The sequence below is a fragment of the Drosophila simulans genome, chromosome 3L (genome assembly GCF_016746395.2).
Source record: "Drosophila simulans strain w501 chromosome 3L, Prin_Dsim_3.1, whole genome shotgun sequence".
In the NCBI taxonomy this organism is placed as follows: Eukaryota; Metazoa; Arthropoda; class Insecta; order Diptera; family Drosophilidae; genus Drosophila; species Drosophila simulans.
Window position 1 is genome coordinate 6099566 of NC_052522.2, and position 18286 is coordinate 6117851.

An 18286-nucleotide genomic window follows, 5' to 3' on the forward strand; every position below is an offset into this window, starting at 1 on the left:
TGAGTAGGCCGAGATCGGAGTGTCATTCTCTGTCAATTCGGTAGCTCCCTTTGGCAGACCTTACCCCACATTTATCACACAAAACACGACTAACTCTCGCATCAGCAGCAAAATGGCATGGACACCACGGGATGAAGGTCTGCAGCAGCTCCTACCAATTCTCAAGGACTCGCAGTCTCCCGATAAAGCCACGCAGTTAGCCGTGCAAACGGTAAGTACCGAAGACCCAACTGAATTAGCAATCCTCATCGGGTTCCGTAGAAGCTGCAGCAACTCAACTGCTTACCGGACTTCAACAACTATCTCGTCTATGTGCTCACGAATCTGAAGACGGAGGACGAGGCAACGCGCTCCATGAGCGGCCTAATCCTCAAGAACAACATTCGCATGTACGACATCACTCAGCAGCCGGAGCACATGGAGTATATTAAACACGAGTGCCTGCAGGCAGTGGGCGACTCTTCGCCCCAGATCCGTGCCACCGTGGGCATCCTGATCACCACCATCGCCAGCAATATCGGTCTGAACAACTGGCCGCAGCTGCTTCCATCTCTCTGCGAAATGCTTGACAACCAGGACTACAATATGTGCGAAGGAGCATTCAGTGTCGTCCAGAAAATTTGCGAGGACTCTGCCGAAATTTTGGACCATAGGCCATTAAACACAATGATTACAAAGTTCCTGGAGTACTTTAAGCACAGCAGTCCAGTGATCCGCTCCCACGCCATTGCTTGCGTCAACCAGTTCATCATAAACAGATCACAGGCTCTGATGCTGAATATAGACAGCCTCATTGTGAACCTCTTAGACGTGCCCTCGGATGATGACCCATCGGTTCGCATGAACGCCTGCCATGCATTGGTGGGTCTGGTGCGGGACCGCTTAGACCTCATGATGCCGCACATGTCGCAGATTATTGGGGTATGAAGTTTTGACTGGATATTAAGGTTTAGTTTAAAAAAAAATCTCTGTAGCTCATTTTGTTGCACTCAGTGGACGCCGATGAGAACGTGGCTCTGCAGGCCTGCGAATTTTGGCTGTCATTGGGAAAGCAGAGAAACTGCAGGAATATACTTTCTCCCATTCTATCGCAGTTGGTCCCAGTCCTTGTTCGCCGAATGCAATACACGGAGACGGACATTGTTCTTCTGAAGGGCGAAGTAGATGAAGATGACGAGCCTGATAGACAGCAGGATATCAGTCCACGTTTCCACATGTCCCGCGTACACGGTATAAGTAATGAATTGGATGAAGACCCGGATGAAGACTGGGATTTGGCATGGAACTTGCGCAAGTGCAGCGCATCTGCCCTCGACATTATTTCGAATATTTTCGGCGAGGAGTGTCTGCCCTTCTTGCTGCCCATCCTAAATGAGACGCTACTCCACCAGGAATGGGTGATCAAAGAGAGTGGTGTGCTCGCCCTGGGAGCTATTGCGGAGGGCTGCATGCAGGGCTTGATCCAACACTTGCCAGAGTTGATTCCCTACCTAATTAGCTGTCTGTCTGATGAGAAGCCACTCGTACGCTCCATTACATGCTGGACGCTCATGCGATTCTTGAAATGGGTGCTCAACCAGCCGCACGACCAGTACTTGAAGCCTCTAATAGAGGAACTGCTGAAGTGCATCCTGGACTCCAATAAGCGCGTTCAGGAAGCTGCGTGCTCTGCCTTTGCCACTCTGGAGGAGGAGGCCAGCCCGCAACTGGTGCCCTACCTGGAGAATATGCTAAAGACGTTCGTCTTGGCCCTCTCCAAGTACCAGCAAAGGAATCGACGGACAATGTACGATGTCGTTGGTCTTTTGGCGGAGTCCGTCGGTCATCATCTGAATAAACCGCAATATATTGACATCCTAATGCCTCCGCTAATGGATAAGTGGAACCTGGTGAAGGACGACGATAAGGATCTGTTCCCTTTGTTGGAGTGCCTGTCGAGCATTGCCACTGCCTTGCAGTCCTCCTTTCTGCCCTACTGCGACTCGGTGTATCGAAAGGGCATCTCCATTATTGAGGAGACTATCAACCAGGACAAGGTAATCTACTTGTCATTTTCTTAAGTTATATTTTTCATCAATCTAAATCGCCCCAAGCTGTGTAAACAAAACATATCAAACGAATATCCCGACAAGGAGCGCATGGTTATCGCCCTGGATCTGGTGTCTGGCCTGACCGAGGGGCTGGGGAGTCTCATAGAGCCACTGGTGGCGAACAGCAGACTTTTGCAGCTGCTCTGCGAATGCATGGGCGACGGCATACCCGAAGTCCGCCAATCGTCGTTTGCCCTGCTGGGTGATTTGAGCAAGGCCTGTTTTACCCAGGTATACCCCTACACGGACCAGTTCATTACGATCTTGGTGCAAAACCTAAACCCTAGCGTTGTTGATGTGTGCAATAATGCAATTTGGGCCATAGGGCAAATCTGCGTTCAGTTGGGTAAGTGCTCGATTTTCTTAAAATGTAACATAAAACATTTTTTATATTTCCGCTCCTAAGGTGAGGAAACCAAGCCGTACGCACGCCTTCTGCTTAGCGAACTAATCATCCTGATGAACCGGCAAAACATTCCAAAAAATCTTTCGAATAATGCGGGTAAATATAATTTGGCCTGATTCAAAGAAATTTATTATTATTATTATTTTTCTAAAGCAATAACACTTGGGCGCCTCGGAAATGCATGTCCAGCTGAAGTGGCACCCTATTTGCCCGAATTTCTACGCCAGTGGTAAGTACACATTAAATGCTCTATTGGCTCATTTTTTAAATTATCCTTTCATCCACGAAATGAAGGTGCTTGTTACTGCGTCATGCACATGACCACGTTGAGAAGTATTCGTCTTTTATGGGAATGTGCCATATGATCACGGCGAATCCAGGAGGCGTGGTGCCTGACTTCTTATTCTTTTGCTCTGCCATTGCCTCGTGGGAGAATCCCCCACAGGATCTGCGCCAGATGATTCGAAGAGTAAGTTATTCCCTGAAATTATTCATTTCCGTCCTTCAATAATACTCGTATGTTATTCTAGATTATCCATGGCTTCAAGAACCAAATGGGTGAGGAGAATTGGCTAACTTTTTTGGGGCAATTTCCACCACCACTGACCCACCGGCTAATCGAATTGTACGACATCGGATACTAATCCGAAGTTATCCAGCAAATTATGTATTGCTTCAATTATCATTCTAATTTAACTAAGTATCAAAAGCTCCAAAAAATTCGGCTATTGAGAAATATACTATTTTTTAAAAATTTAGAATATGAATAATTCAAAAACCCCTAAAATGTTTTTGTAAATAAAATCCCAATAATTGCAAAAATATAGGTTACACCTTTCAAAACCTCTTAACTTTTATAGTTATTTTTTAGTTTTATTAAAATGGTTATATTTATTGGTTTATTGAAATTGCAAAAATTCAAGATTCTCTTAAGGAGTTTTAAAAAGGATATATGAATGTAAATGGCTTCAATAGAATTGGCACGCAGTTTGGCTTATAGTACTAGAAAAATATACGACTGGCATCTTGGCTGAGGATCTATTACTTTGAAGACCTCATGACTTTTTTCATGACCCGTCGATTTTGTTCGTTTGAAATTTGTTCGTTCGTTGTCCTTTGATTAGCAATTGTCGGCAAAAGTAGATTTTTCCTGGCAGTTTTTCGTAGTCGTTGTCCAAATAAATCATAGGTCCTTAAAGTCGTTCCGAAGTTCTTCATTAGTTGAGGGGACAGTAGCCTTGCCAAATATCGCCAACGACCATGTTCGGCGTGATGTTGATCATCCTTTGGTTAACCTCCACCTTGCTGATGCAGCCCTTAAAGGACTTCTTGGTCTTGATGCCCGGGGCCCTCTGGAAGGCCACATGTCCGCCAAAGAACAGCGGACGATTGGTCCTTGTGATCACTGATCCTTCGTTGCCCACGCCGGGGTTGGAGCTAATGAAGTCCACGGCTATGTTGATCACAAACTTGGATTTGATGGCCTGGACATTGCGCGTCTTGCCATCGCAGAAGCTTTCGTTGTTGGGCAGCTTATAGTTGGTGGACACAATGTTCTTCAGATCGGTCTTTACGGTAAAGTACAAGGTGTTGTCTACCAGCTCGAGTATGGCATAAGAGTTCTTGCCGTGCACAGAGAAGAGCAATCCGTTGGGATCCCTCGGTCGGAAATCGAAGCTGATTTTCATCTCAGTGCCCACATCGAAGTGATCAAAGATCTTTACAAACGCCTTCTGGTTATTGAAGAACAACCCGCGTTCCACCTGCTCAGAGCACGGAACCACTCCAAACTCCTCCGGTGGTGTTTCCAGATCCATAGCGTCGAACTTGATGTTCTTGAGGCAGCCGTTAAAGAACGGCACTTCAGTCTTGAAATCGGTGAGGTTCTTTACCTCCGACTCCAGGAACTTATTAACTCCACCCAGATAGATGGGCAATTCGACAGCCAGCACCGGAGCGGATCTTTCCGCATTCAGATCCACGGATCCCGGCTGCTCCAACTTGTCGATGAGCAGGGAAACCTTGCGTTGGGTCCGCACCACCTCCACGGTGTGCCAGGTGCCGTCGTTCAGCTCCGCCTCGCTGGTGATCTTGGCCTGTAGCTGTGCACCCACCCGTATCTCGTATGTCACCCGACCGTCCAGAAGATACACGGCTATGAAGTCATCGCGCTGCTTACTTCCAGCATAGATGAGCAGGCCGTTGGGTCGCTCAGTACGGAAAGAGATGCCAATGTCATGGTGACGGCGTACCTTCACCGGCAGTGAGTTAATCTGCAGGCGCTGCTCTCGCAGTCCATAGAATCGGTAACCCGCCTCTGCAAAATCAACATCGAAATTGGGTTGCTCCGGCAACTTGCAGCGCTCATCGCTGGGAAGATTAAGCTTGGCCGGTGGCCGTGTTGTTAGAGTCTTTTGCGGTGTTTTCGCCTCGATCTCCTTCTCCTCATCAATGACTATCGGGGATGGTGTCGTGGTAGTTGTCGTTGTCGAAGTGGTAGTAGTCGTTGTTGTTGTGGTAGTTGTCGTGGTGGTCGTAGTGGGCGTTGTGGGCGGTAGTGTGGTTTCAATATCTGGCTTTAGTGGTGGCAGCGTATCGGCGTTTGACCACGGAGACTCCACCTCGTTGTCTCCACTTGGATAGTAACTGGGCACCAAACTTGGTTCGTAGGCTGTAAGCAAATAGATATGTTTATAAATCGGATTTCAAGCGGAAGCTGTATCCTGGCAACTCACCTAGTACATGTGGTGGACAGCTGTTGATGTTGCCATTCTTCTTCTCAGCACTGTTGGCAAAGTTAATGATCTCCTCGTTCACGGTTACGTCGCTGATGCAACCGACAAAGTAGGCCAAAGAGGCCAAAGCGTTCCTCGGTGTTCGATAGTTGTCCGGCAAGCCAGCAAAGAAGATGTCACCACCCTCCAGGATTAGTGGTTGCGGGGAACCAAGTCTATAGGAAAGTAAACATGTAGATTAGCATAGGAGCCCAAAAGAGATTGAAGTCTTCTTCAAACTCACCTCTTGTTATCCACATCATCGACCGAGAGACGCAGTTCACCTTGGGTGTGCTGAACTGTAACCACATGGTCCTCGCCGTCGTTCAGAATACGATCGTCTATTACCAACTGACTGCCCATGCTGTTCAGCTTGAGCAAACCATCTTGCAGGCTGAGGCCAATGGTGGAACTCTGGTCATGACTGGCAGCATAGAAGAGTACGCCATTCGGTTGCGTGGTCTTGAAGTGCAGAACCACATGCAGATTGTTATCTGAGGAAACGTTGTTCATCCTCAGGAATCCGTACTCGTGCGGCGCATATGACACCACCGTGGAGAACTTCGCCGAGCATCCTTCCTCAACTCCGCCGCCAGCTACGTATTCTGTAAGGTCTACCACTCCCTGATTGATCACCACATTATCGATGCAGCCATCAAAGTTGGGTTGCAAACTTATCGAGGTATTCAGACGTCTCGGATGACCACCGAAGTATAATCTCCTCAGCTTGGGCAACTCCAAGTCCGCTTCCAATGGAGCATTTGTCCGTGATATTACTATATCGTCGACCTTGAGAAGGCCGTTTCTGTTTTCCCTTTCCGCCTGGACCTTGTGCCATTGGTTGTCATTGTAGCGATCCTGGCTGCCGGATTGAACGCCTCCACCTTCTCCCAAACTAATGTTGAAGAAGATAGCTCCGTCAATCATCTCAATGCTCATGTAGTGCTTATCCCTTCCGTAGAAGAACAGCAGTCCATTGGAAGTATCCTTGTCTGCCTTGAAGCTGAACTGGACGCTGGAGCGGCTCTTCAAGTTCGATGTGGCGTTCAGCTGGACGTATCCATTACCCTTGAACCGCAGACCAGTTACCGGCTTCTTCTTCTCGAGCAGCACATCCCGCTCCCTAGCGCCCTGGTCGTTATCATCGCCATATACAAAGTTCCACAATCCTACGCTCTCATCGCCAATCTTTAGATCCTCAATGTCGCCGGAGAAGGAGTTAGTGGTCAGGTCTGGCGGAGCATTGAAGTCCGAAATACCCGGATAGCCACCAACAAATAGGCGACTGTTCTTATCCACATGAAGGATATTCTGGGATCCTTCCAGATAGCCAGACTTGCTGTGCTCAACCACATCACCGTTGGGTAGTTCTTCCCTAATTGTTAGCTTGGCGTTCGGACCCATGCGATCCACAACAGCCTGATACCAGCGCCCATCTGCCACGTACTTATCGCTGGTGATGCGTTCCGGGCCATTGCCCAAATCTATGGTGAGAATCGGATAGCCATTCACAATCTCAACGGCCACAAAGTCGTTGTTCTTCTGGGCGGTCTTGTTGTCATTGCCCAGATATAAAAGGAAACCGGATGGCTCGGTGGTGCGGAAGTAGGTCGATAGATTGGTGCGAGTGGCCAGCAACTTGGTCTTTTCCGGTGTCTTCAGTTCCAGGATCGTGCTTGGCTTGAAATTGACGCCCACCTTGATGCTGTTGGCCAACTGGCGAGCAGCCTCCACTTGGGCCTTCAAGTTCTCAATTTCCTGGCCCAACTGCCGGCTCTGACTGCCCACACGGTGCTGCTGTTCCTCGATATCCTCTGCCAGTTCGTTTAGCTTCGAAACGGATCCTTCTACGTCATCCAGCTGTTTGTTAGCTTGAGAAACGTCCTTATTGGTCAGATCCAAATCTCTATTGATGCCATGCGCCTTCTCGAGTTCCTTTGGCGTTTGGACACTCACTGGTTCGAGTATCTCTAGGACGTTCTTTAGAATCTCCAGAGCATCACTGGCATTGGCATTTGAATTCTTCCACATATCCCTCTGCGACTCAGCTGGCAGTTGATCAATCAGCTTGTTAATATCCTTCAGCTGGTGTTCGGTGGCATTGTTCACGGCTGAGATTTTCTGCACCTTGCCGGCCGAGGCGTTTAGGCGGGGCTCTAGGTCGTCTTGTACCTTCTGCAGAGATTGGCGTGCTCTCTGGAGAAGATCCGTAGATCCAGTGTCAGCGAGATGAGCTCTTTCTTCTATGCCATCTGTCTTATCTGTGGCATTTCCGGCCGCAGAGATTGCGTCCTGACTGAGTTTCTGGGCAGCTTCAACGGCCTCAACGATTCCCGAGTAGGCAGTTGCTGCCTTGATGGCCGGCTCCGCACTGGCGGTCATATCCGTGTATTGGGCAGCCAGATCCTGGGCCTTAATGGCCAGTTCGGCCGCCTTCTGTTCGGCCTGATCGGTCAGGGCATCCGCCTCCTTATGCTGGTCCTCCCTAACGGGTAATTCTTCGTCCACATTTTTATTGACCGAATTGAGCTCGGTCAGAGCATCTCTCAAGTTATCCAACTTCTGGTTGATTTGACTGAGGGTCAGATCGCCATTGATGAGGAAATTGCCAGCATCAAAGATGTTCTTCTCTGCCTGTAGCTTTTGATCCGAAACGGTGTCGAATTTAGAGTTGTCAAAGGCCTTCTGGTTGGCCACATTCCGGCGCTCCACGTCAGCGGACTTGGCTTGTGAAGCCTCGCTCCAGTTGAAAAGATCCTCCAGATGGTCGCTGAATTCCCCGATATCATTCTTGAGGGCATTGAGGCTCTTGTTTTGCTCCTTGATGGGCAGAACTAGATTGTTCACTTCCTCATAGAGTTTCCTCGCCTTTTCCAGGACTTGTTCATTGGGTGCAAGTTCGATACTGGTTCCGTTGATTTGTCCCAAAATGTGCTGTGCTTGCTCCAGAGCAGCATCAATCTTTGTGCTCGCTGCGGCCTCGAGGTTCTTGGAAAGGGCTTCCACCGATGCGATGGCTTCCTTGGCCTGGTCGGCACTCTTGACCGCCTCATCATAAGCAACTGTTATGTTACCCAAAGTGGTGCTCGAACGCTCACGGATATCCAAGGCGTTGGCCAGGGTCTGGTTGACCTGTTTGGCATAGGACTTGGCATCGGATTCCAATTCGCTGTTGGCCTTTTTGGATGGACTCAGGTCCACGCTGTTGGGATCCAATTCCTTAACCTTGGGCTCCAGTTCATCGGCCAGTTGGTCGTAATAGTTCAATTTTTGGCTGGTGAAGAATGCCAGGGTTACACTGTTGAAATCCTCCAGGACACTATCGATCTGATAGCGCATTCGATCAGTGACATCCAACAGGGCGTGGTGGCAGTTATTGCACTCCTGACAGCCCTCATCCTTGATCAGTACCCATCGATTCGGACAAGCGTCGCATCTGGAATGAAGAAAGTAGTTTAAGTACACTCAACATTTAGAAACCAAAGATCACAAGCGATAGTTACCTATCTCCAATTACTCCTGGCAGACACTGGCACTTGCCGGTGTTGGGATTGCAACCGAATCCTCGTGAGTATCCCTGATTGCAATTGCACGGAGTGCAACCGTCCTTTTCGTATTTCCAATGGTCCACGGCGCATCGATCGCACTGTCGTCCTGTCACTCCTGACTTACAGGCACAGTGACCTGTGTGTGGGTCACACTGCGTCGAATTGGAGGCAGCACCGCAGTCGCAGGCTCGGCACCCAACACCCGACTCAAATCCATAGTGATCTGGCTTGCAGCGATCGCAACGATCGCCAATAACGTTCTCGTGACAGGTGCAGACGCCCACAAAGGGATCGCAGGTCTGAGTGCCCAGATCATCACAGTCGCAGCTCTGGCAGTTCTTTAGCTTGATAGCATCGCCGTAGAATCCAGGTGCACACAGATTACAGGCAGCTCCGAAGGTGTTATTCAAGCAGCGAAGACATTCACCGGTCCTAGTGTCGCAAGATCCCTGATCCTCTGGATTGATGTTGCCGGAACACTCGCACGGCTTGCACACCTGTCCTATACTCTCTGGCTCTCCATAGAAACCATTGGCGCAAGACTCGCAACGGGGTCCGGTATATCCTGGCTTGCACTCACAATGGATTTGGTCTCCGCTCTCGGAGATTTCGCAACTGGTGGCGAAGTTGTTCGAGTCAAATGGCAGTGGGCAAGCGCAGATCATACAATCTCCGGGTGTTCCATTCGTGGCGTTTCCATAGTAACCGGACACACAGCGCTCACAGTGATCACCCTCTGTTCCATGCTGGCACTTTGAACAGATTCCGGTAGCGCAATCGCAGGTCTCCGAATGGCCATTGCACTCGCAGGGAATGCAGTAACCACCATAAGGTCCACTGGGATCTCGGTAGTAGCCCGGGGCACAGTCCTCGCACGAGTGTCCGGAGTAACCAGGTGGGCAGGAGCAACGTTCCACGGCCAGGAATTGGTATTCGCCAGTGCCATCTGCATCCTCATCGGCAAGGGTTAGATACACATCGGCCAAGTGGGTCACCAAGGTCTGTTCCCAATAGTTGGCTCTGATAAAGATTACTTTTAAATCCCGCAGAACCATCATGAAATCAGCTCGTGAAACTGGTTTTCCGGAAACTGTCTGGAAATTCGATTCCACTATATTGACGCGGTTGGTGAATGGTTCATTTCGGTTGGGCTGCTCATAGCTTGTATGCACCAGGACATTGTGTTCACTGAACAAAATGACATCCGGAGCCACAATGTATTTGCCGTCGAAGCCAGAAGTGAAGTGTAAAGTATATGCCAGGTCTCCGCCATAAGCAGAGATGTGATTATTCTGGTTAAGCAGATAGTCCAGAACTCCAAAGTACGCAGGTCGTTCATCGTTGACCTCCCGTAAGGTAAAGTCTGCCTTCAGTGTGGTCTCATTCAGAAGAATTTCCTCCGCCGGCACGGGCCACATCTCAAACTTGACGCTCTCCTCGCGGAATTCCGGAGTACTGATGGACACATGCTTAAGCAGGCTCACATTGTAAACTCTTAGATAGGCACTGTCGCATCGCGAAGTCTTGCCAAAGCAGAAGCAAGTGGTGCAACCATCCGGATTCGACTCTTGCAGATTGTACGTTCCATCCACACACTGGTCACAATCCCTTCCAACCACATTCTTCTTGCAGAAGCAGGCGCCATCGATCTTGTCACACACCTCCAGTTCGGTGCCGGGCTTGTGGCAACTGCACTGCTCGCAGTGTGGGAAGTTAAAGTATCCATTGGAGCATACATCACAGGCCCTGCCCTCGATATTTTGCCGGCACTCGCAGGTTCCATTGAACAGATCGCACTGGGAGTTTCCATTGGCAATGCCCATAGGATTGCATGCACACTCCTCGCAGCCAATGACCTGGTGGACAATGAAATGCGTTTTTTAGCATCTGCTGTAGGAGGCTAGTCCACAATCTTACCTGATGGAATCCGTAGGTGTTGGGGGCGCACTTCTCGCACAAGTCCCCAATGACATTCGGCGGACACATGCACTCTCCGGTGGTGGGCTCGCACATGGCGCTATTGGGACACTTGCATGGCTTGCAGTCGGGGAATCCGTAGTACCTACTGCGACAGGCTCCGCACGTGCGCTCAATCACATTCGGCTTGCACTGGCACTGACCTCCGAACGGATGACATTCGAAGCTCGTGGATCCGGCGTAGTCGCAATTGCAAGGCAATGCTCCACTATTGTAATCGGCTGTTAGAGAGAAAACGGATTTCTTGCAGAAATCACTGGCATTGTGGGTAATGTGGAAGTGGTCATGGCCGCAGTTCTGAATGAACTCCTTGGTCTGGTCGAAGGTCTCTTCCACCAGTAGGTCATCATTGTACTGCTTCAAGGGCACAACCACCAGATAGTCCAGCCAAACGCTCTGGGATCGATCGGTCTAAAACAAAATTTGCGGTTTTAAAGTAGCTTAAGTTTGTATTTCATAATGGACTTACCGTGATCGTGAACTTGAACTCGTCGTCAATCTCGAACGAACCCTCTCCGGCGGGGCGAATCACACCGCGGCATCCGGAGCTCGATGGACAGTGCTGAATGTCGAACTTGCCATCATACTGGTTCTTGCCCGCTGTCAGCGTGTAGTACACCTGGTATTTGGGATGGCTCGGTTGGTAGTACTTCACAAGGATCACAAACAGATTTGGTTTCGTAGCATCAACCTTTGATCTGTAAGTAATTGTTGGGGTTATATACTGCATAATATAATATAAAGAAGTGACAAACTCACTCAATCACGATGGTTGCTTCATTTTGACTGTCTAAGTGGACCAACTTAACTCGTTCATCGAGTGAGGCATATGGAGGTTTGTTGGTGGCAATGCGGTCCTCATGATCAGTTTCGAACTCAATCTTCTTGGAATCGGGAACGGAACGGAATTTCGGAGTGGCGCATTGCTGATCATGGATCACACAGACGGGACTTGGGTTGATGTAGTCAATGGACCATTGCTCGACGGGAATTGCTGTCACCGAGATAATCGGGAAACGGGAACCATCTTCGATGTCAGCCTGAAAAATATAGGAAGGTTATTATTATGTTTCCAATAGCTGGATTTGTGTGCACAACTCACAGAGATGATGACTGGCTGCAAATCCTCCTTGTTAATATAGAAGGACTTCTCCATACCATCCTCATTAACTGATGTTCGGCAAATAGTCGAGTATAAGCATGGATACAACAGCACGGATGTCTCCGAATCTGGATTATCCTTTAGTTTTAAGTTGATATAGTAACTGTCGGGGAAGTTCCTATCGCTGATATAGTCAATCACGAAGATATACCGACCACTTCGTGGCACATCCACGATGTAGTGCAGCTCATTTTGGGATCCACTCAGTACGGGAATATCACCGACATGGCTCACAATCTGCAGATGCTCCGGATCAGTGTACACCTCGACGGGATTGGTCGGCTTAGAGTTTTCACCGATAACGAATGGAGTTGCTGCTGGTGAGAACACTTCCACAGAGGCGTACTTATAGTGACGGCACAGCTCCATGTTGCCCAGTTCACAGGGATTTGAGATGTGGCGTGTTAGAATTCCGGCTTCGTAGTAGGCGGCGGGTAGGAGAACAAAGTAATCGAGCATCACATTCTTGTTGGCCTTGGTGGTAAAGACATAACGACCGGGATCCAAAACAATGGCTGAGGGTTTCACTCCCAAGGGCCCCGCAACAGTTACGAACTGAGGTTCCGATGTGGGTTGCAGTAGAACCTTTACACTGTGAAATCGGAATAATTAAGATCTTTCTCTAGCAAAGTTATACAAATACTTACTGCTGATCCACCTCCAGAGGATTGTCTGAAGTAACCGAAATGGTGGCAGTGACATTCTCGGCATTAGGATTCACGTATCGCAGGACAATCCGGTACAGAGATGACTTAAAGACATTAACCTCGTTGCGCACATCGTTCTGAATGGCGTTGAACACCACATAGCCCTTACTGCTAAATCCGGGGAATGCCGCCTCATCGTAATCGTAGCGCACCTGAGTGCCCGATGGGAGTGATCCATCCTCGTATTCGTATTGGAACTGATGCAGCGTTGGGAAGAAGTGGGTGGTCAGTGGCTGGGTACATGCTAGACCCGTAATCCTCGGGTGGCACTTGCACTGGCCGCTGATCTTGTCGCAAACACTTTGCCACGAGCCGCCCACATCGCAACTGCAGTCCTTGCAGCCAAAGAGCGAGGCACTGTCCAGATCGAAGGTGCCATCCCGACACTCCTGGCAGCGCCTGCCCTGAGTATGCGGCTTACAGGGACACTGTCCGGACTTGGAGGTACAGGTGTCCAGTGCGGAAATAGTACCATCTGTCCAACAATCGCAAATCTCACATCCCTCGGTATTGCTGATGTTCAGGTTCCAGTACAAAGGCTTGCACTCATTGCAGATCCTGCCCGTCACTCGCTCCTTGCACTTGCACAGCTCACCCACGGGCACCGATCCGCATCCGGCGAACTTATCGATCACTCCTGCAGGATCACAGTTGCAGTCCTCGCAGCTGGGGAAGTTGTAGAAGCCCTCCTTACACGAATCGCACTGACGGCCGTCGAAGTTGGGCTGACACAAGCACTGACCATCCGAATTACAGGACACTCCCTGAGATCCGTGAGAGTCACAGTGACAAGCTGTAAATCAAGAGAAATCAGAAGTTATCAAAATTGAAATGCATCTGATGGCTGAGGATACATACGTAGACAATCCGGATAGCTGTAGTATCCGGCAGTACAGAGCGTGCACTGTTTCCCGGCAAAGTTGTTGAGGCAGTTACATTTGCCGGTGTTGTCGCAGGTGATCGCCGAGCTACCCGTGCTGGAGCAGTTGCAGGGCTTGCAGTCCGGATAGTTGTAGAATCCTGGCAAGCACTGATCGCATCTTGGGCCTCCAAAACCTTCACGGCAGATACACTGGCCAGACTGCTTGTTGCAGATTTCCGACTCTGTGCCCTGGTTGTCACAGTCGCAGTCTGCCAAGGAGAATTGGAATCAGCATCAGTTAGTTTTTCAACTTTAAACTATTATTAATTTCTTACATGAGCAAGTGGGGTAGTTGAAGTATCCGTGCTTGCAGCGCTCGCAGTTGTCGCCTCCGAAATTGGTCAAGCACTTGCACTCTCCAGTGGTCACGTTGCAGTCGTTGGTAATCGAGCCGATCTTGTTGCACTCGCAGGCCTTGCACTCGGGGAATCCGTAGTATCCCTCGGCGCACTGCTTACAGTAGGCCCCCGCAAAGTTGATCTTGCACGGGCACTGCTGTCCGCTTTCCGCCTCGCAGTGGTAGCCGTTGGTTCCATTGAGATTGCATTCGCATTCCCGGCAATTGGGGTAACCATAGTATCCATACGCGCAGGAGTCGCAGCTTGGCGGCTGGAAGGCAGCACGGCACTCACAGTTTCCGGTCTCCTCCTCGCAGTGTCCGGTGGAGAAGAAGTAGTCACATTGGCAGGCTAAATGGATGGGAGAACGATGGTATTACGGGTTACTTTAAAGTATATCTGGTTCTTACGGCTGCAGACATCGGTCTCGTTCCAGTGCTTGCCCTTGGGTCTATAGTATTTCGGCTTGCACTTGTTGCAGTTAATTCCCACGGTATTGTGCTGACAATTCTGGCAAACACCACCACCATCGTAGTGTCCGTGAATGTCCAGGGAGAGTCCCTTCCGGTTCACTTCCTCATCGTACTTGCACTCGTTGCTGTGACCATGACAGTTGCAGGCTAGAAATAAAATTGAAAACTGCAATCCCGTCCTTGTCCGCTCAAGAGAGATGTCCGTTCAAGGGACTATACTTACGTTCGCAGTTGAATGGTCGGGCATTGGTGTTTTGGCGCCACTTTTTCTGCTCGAATCCAGGGCAGCACTCGTTACACTGGATGCCGCACGTGTGATGCTGGCAACGGCATGCGAGGATGCGGACTGGGCTCTTCGGGTCCTTGACGTCACAGGTGTCGGCGTGTCCGTTGCACATGCACCTTCCTCCGATCGAGATGTCCTTGATCGAGTAGAAGTAGCGACGCGTCACCGTGGGATCTTGTCGAGCCACAGACATCAAATGTCCCAAAAGATTCTTGGTGCGAAGCAGACGAATCCTGACGTTAGTGGCACGAGTCCATTCCTGCAGCACCGTTGAGTTGAAGTAGTTGGTGGAGCTGGGTCGCTCATTGAGCAGCATCACGGGAATCTCGCCGTTCTCCAGCGGCACAATCTTTGAGTATTCAGTGGTGCAGATGACGTCGTCGTCGCGGGTAATTGGCTTGTATGTGTCCTTGCCAAAGTACGTCTCACAATCGGCGGGTGTATCGGAAAAGTGCTGCCAAGGCGTCCAGGTCTTGCCATAATCCGTGGACTTCTCCAGCGTCCAGAGACCCGGACGAGGGGAGTTGCCCATGCGAATGAACAAATAGGCTACATGGAATTCCTGAAAAAAGCGAACAGTTTAGAGATCAGAAAAAAATATTAGATATTTTACACGTATTGTTAAATCAATAATGTCATTAAGTAACCCCAAATAAGTTAAAGATAAGATTCATTCATTCCATTTTCAATATAAGAGTCTTTAACCATTTTAAGGAGTGTCCTATATCTTTTTTTTACCCACTTGAGTTTTTTCAAGTCTCCCTCAAGACACAAAATTCATTTTGCACAAGCAAATTCATTGAAATTTATTAGTCCAATGTACACATTACGTATATTTGTATGTACTACATCACAGCACAGACAAATGTGAGACGACAACATGAGATCACTGTGGGGAAATTAACTCCGAATGTTTTGCAGTAGAACCGGCCACTTTATCTTCGTTTATTTATATTTTCTTGGTTTATGTTTGCTTTTTAATTTGGCTTCAATTGAAAGCGAACTCAGAGATACGAAGATCCTACACATATATAAAGATACAGCCATGCGTTAATATCTTTGTACACACATGTTAAATGTTTGGTTTCCGAGATTTGTTTACTTTTCTGTGTTTTCATTAGTTTCACCCATGTGGAAGTTCATGATTTTGAAGCAAGAAACCTCGATGTACATAATTTTGCAAATATGTATCTCACAAATTTAGCATTCGAATTGCCAGCATTCGTAGTGTCTATATATAAACCAGAGTCTCATATTCAGTTGCATTCTGTGAATTAGGAAAAGTGCAACTAAGGAATTAACACGAATGAGATCATGCTGAGCTGTTGAAATCTAAGCGCAATTATTCTTCAAATTAAATTGGGGACCTCGTGGATTACTCGTTTCCGTTGCAAGTGAGATAAGAACGTAGGCGAGTCCGAGGCACAACTTTTTATAGAACAAACTGAGACACAATCTGGTGATAAGACTGTAGTTTCTTGCGACTCTCGGTCTCATTATCAGGCTGCTCTCAATTCATATTTGTCGCATGCTGGTGTGCCTTAAGAAACATAATGCCTTTATCGCTAAAAAACCATTCCGAATGAACCGCTCGAAAAAGTCAATGCTCCGAGTCGGTTTCTAAGCAGCTTGTAAACCGAGACCTCCCATTCAAAAGTGTGTGTATGTATGTTCGTACATATCTCTGTGTATATTGTATGTAGGAGCTGCTGACATACTGATAACCCACAACTCCAAAGCCTTCCCCTTTGCCAACAATAAATACTCGAGCTCAGCAACATTTTTTTTCGTTCAGTTTTTGCTGTGTCGACGTCGACGAAATGAAAACCCATTAAAATTGTTTTCAAATTTTACGATCCGATCCCATCGGTCGAACCCGAAAACGAGTTGCATCCATCCACCGTCTCCCTCCTATGCGTTTCTTAGGCGGATACCTTGGGTATCTTTTATGTTCTCTGCTGCTTACCTGTTCGAAGTTGATGGTCAAATTGACTTCATTGAATTTCATGCCCCTGGACAGCGGAGGACTCTGCCACCAGGCCTCGGTGCCATCGATCGCGTTCTCTGGCGGATGATTCCTCTCCGGCACCGAGGGATCGCAGTAATCGCAGACCTACAAAGAGGCAGGGAACACATGTTAGAAAAAGTAAATGGAATCCAAATTGAGTCCAGAGTATTTTTAGAGCCCAATTCGAATGTTCAACACATGTGGGGGACGTCTAAATGCAGTGCACACTTGAAATATAAAGTTTTGATTTTTTAACTAAATAATACTTTGAAGAAATTTTGATTTAGGTTGGAAAACGTATGTAATCGATGGTAATATGTTATGATTTGATTCAGTTTTATTTTGAAATTAAACAGGAACATTTTCTTTCAGTGTAAAGTTAAAGATTATCTCATCATGTGTGTATACTGAAAAGATTTTTGGGCGTTGCTGGATGTCGATTATAGTTACCTGTCCCTGGATAACTGAATAGTCGATGTGATCGTGTTCCGTATTGGCTCCCACTAGTTTACAGTAGAGCTCGGGTCCATCCGTATCCTGTCCACACGTAGCTGTGGCATAAATCTTCCTGCCGGTGGCCAGATTGAAATATGGTGGCGTTAGCTCCGCCTGGCAATAGGAAAGGGCCAGGATCACTAGCAGAGCCCCAATGGAGGCCACTTCGTGCCCCATTGTGCCGAGAGTTCAAGCACCCGCGCTGCGATAACGACAGTCCTTTCTCCACGGACCACTTCCGGTTCTATCTCTTTCTTTCCCGGTTCACTTATGTATGTATTTCACTTTCTTATCTGCTGTATTTCACTTTTTTCACTGTTCTTTTCGTATTCCTTTGGTGGAGCTCATCCAACCGCACTGGATGGCTCTTCTCGAGCAACTGATGGAACCGCAGCGAGAAGTTTTCCTCGAGACCCCGAAAAATTTGATTTTGATAGTCGTCCGATCGGCTCATTTCGTATGCCTTCGGCTGTTCTCGTCTTCGGCATTCTATACAGCTGAGAAAACGATAGTCTTTCCGACCTATGTTGTATATTCACATCCTCTTATCCGTCTTTTTTCAGAATGTTGTGTTCTCCGGCTTGGTTGAAATCTGGAGCCGGAATAAAAGATACGGATTATCGCCATTTGACTTGTGAGGTTATTTCAGCATTTAAAATATATGTAATTGTATTTAATTTGTTCATTATATCAGGATTTACTTGGGTTCATCATGACCTAGGATAACACGAACTTTAGTTGCTAGATTGTTAACTTAGTTCTAATACCTGTAAACAATGTTACTTAAAACCAAGATTGTAAAATCATTTCATTGCAGTTTGGTGCTTTTACTATTATCTCACATGAAATACGTTTATAACTGACAATTTTAATTTATCTTTGAGAATGCCCTAAAATAAATTTCACGAAAAATTCAAATTTCATGTGTGTTCCTTGTTCCTTCCTCGTTCTTTCCACATTACTTGGGAGCCCATCTAACTAGTCTCGCATTTCGTGAGCAACTGATTAAACTGCAGCGAGAAGTTTTCCCGAGGCCCCAAAAGTTTTGGTGTTCGTAGTCGCTCGATCGGCAGTCGATCGGGTGCTCTTCTCTTTGGCAC

General features: G+C 48.0%; 2 protein-coding genes across 3 annotated transcripts in view; one reads left to right on the forward strand and one right to left on the reverse strand.

Annotated features, from left to right (window-relative positions):
• LOC6737001 (transportin-1) overlaps positions 1-18286 on the forward strand; it is a 26497-nt gene continuing 8211 nt past the window's right edge. The window contains exons 1-8 of one of the 2 annotated variants that reach the window (XM_016170944.3): positions 5-211; positions 262-921; positions 975-2036; positions 2094-2436; positions 2497-2592; positions 2650-2725; positions 2791-2965; positions 3027-3266. In XM_016170944.3, coding sequence (XP_016030627.1) covers positions 113-211; positions 262-921; positions 975-2036; positions 2094-2436; positions 2497-2592; positions 2650-2725; positions 2791-2965; positions 3027-3140 — 2625 coding nt within the window. In that variant the 5' untranslated portion in view covers positions 5-112 and the 3' untranslated portion in view covers positions 3141-3266. Of the gene's footprint in view, positions 212-261; positions 922-974; positions 2037-2093; positions 2437-2496; positions 2593-2649; positions 2726-2790; positions 2966-3026; positions 3267-18286 lie in introns of those variants that run through there. The other variant, XM_044922812.1, reaches the window with a different exon arrangement.
• On the reverse strand, positions 3349-17578 carry LOC6737002 (laminin subunit alpha). The gene is made up of 15 exons (XM_016170113.3): positions 17142-17578; positions 16650-16796; positions 14621-15245; positions 14335-14544; positions 13862-14275; positions 13523-13795; positions 12605-13457; positions 11898-12549; positions 11555-11835; positions 11265-11493; positions 10736-11206; positions 8774-10674; positions 5515-8706; positions 5232-5446; positions 3349-5167 (listed from the first exon to the last, which is right to left on the reverse strand). The coding sequence occupies exons 1-15, from the start codon at positions 17361-17363 to the stop codon at positions 3714-3716; spliced, it is 11139 nt and encodes a 3712-aa protein (XP_016030628.1). The 5' UTR covers positions 17364-17578; the 3' UTR covers positions 3349-3713.

Excerpts from the sequence above, each read along its gene's own strand:
- LOC6737002 (XM_016170113.3), bottom strand. The coding sequence starts at position 17,363 with ATGGGGCACGAAGTGGCCTCCATTGGGGCTCTGCTAGTGATCCTGGCC. Across the intron at positions 13,796-13,861 it reads CAACTACCCCACTTGCTCAT|ACTGCGACTGTGACAACCAG; the intron begins GTAAGAAATTAA and ends TCTCCTTGGCAG. Across the intron at positions 12,550-12,604 it reads CCTCTGGAGGTGGATCAGCA|TGTAAAGGTTCTACTGCAAC; the intron begins GTAAGTATTTGT and ends CCGATTTCACAG.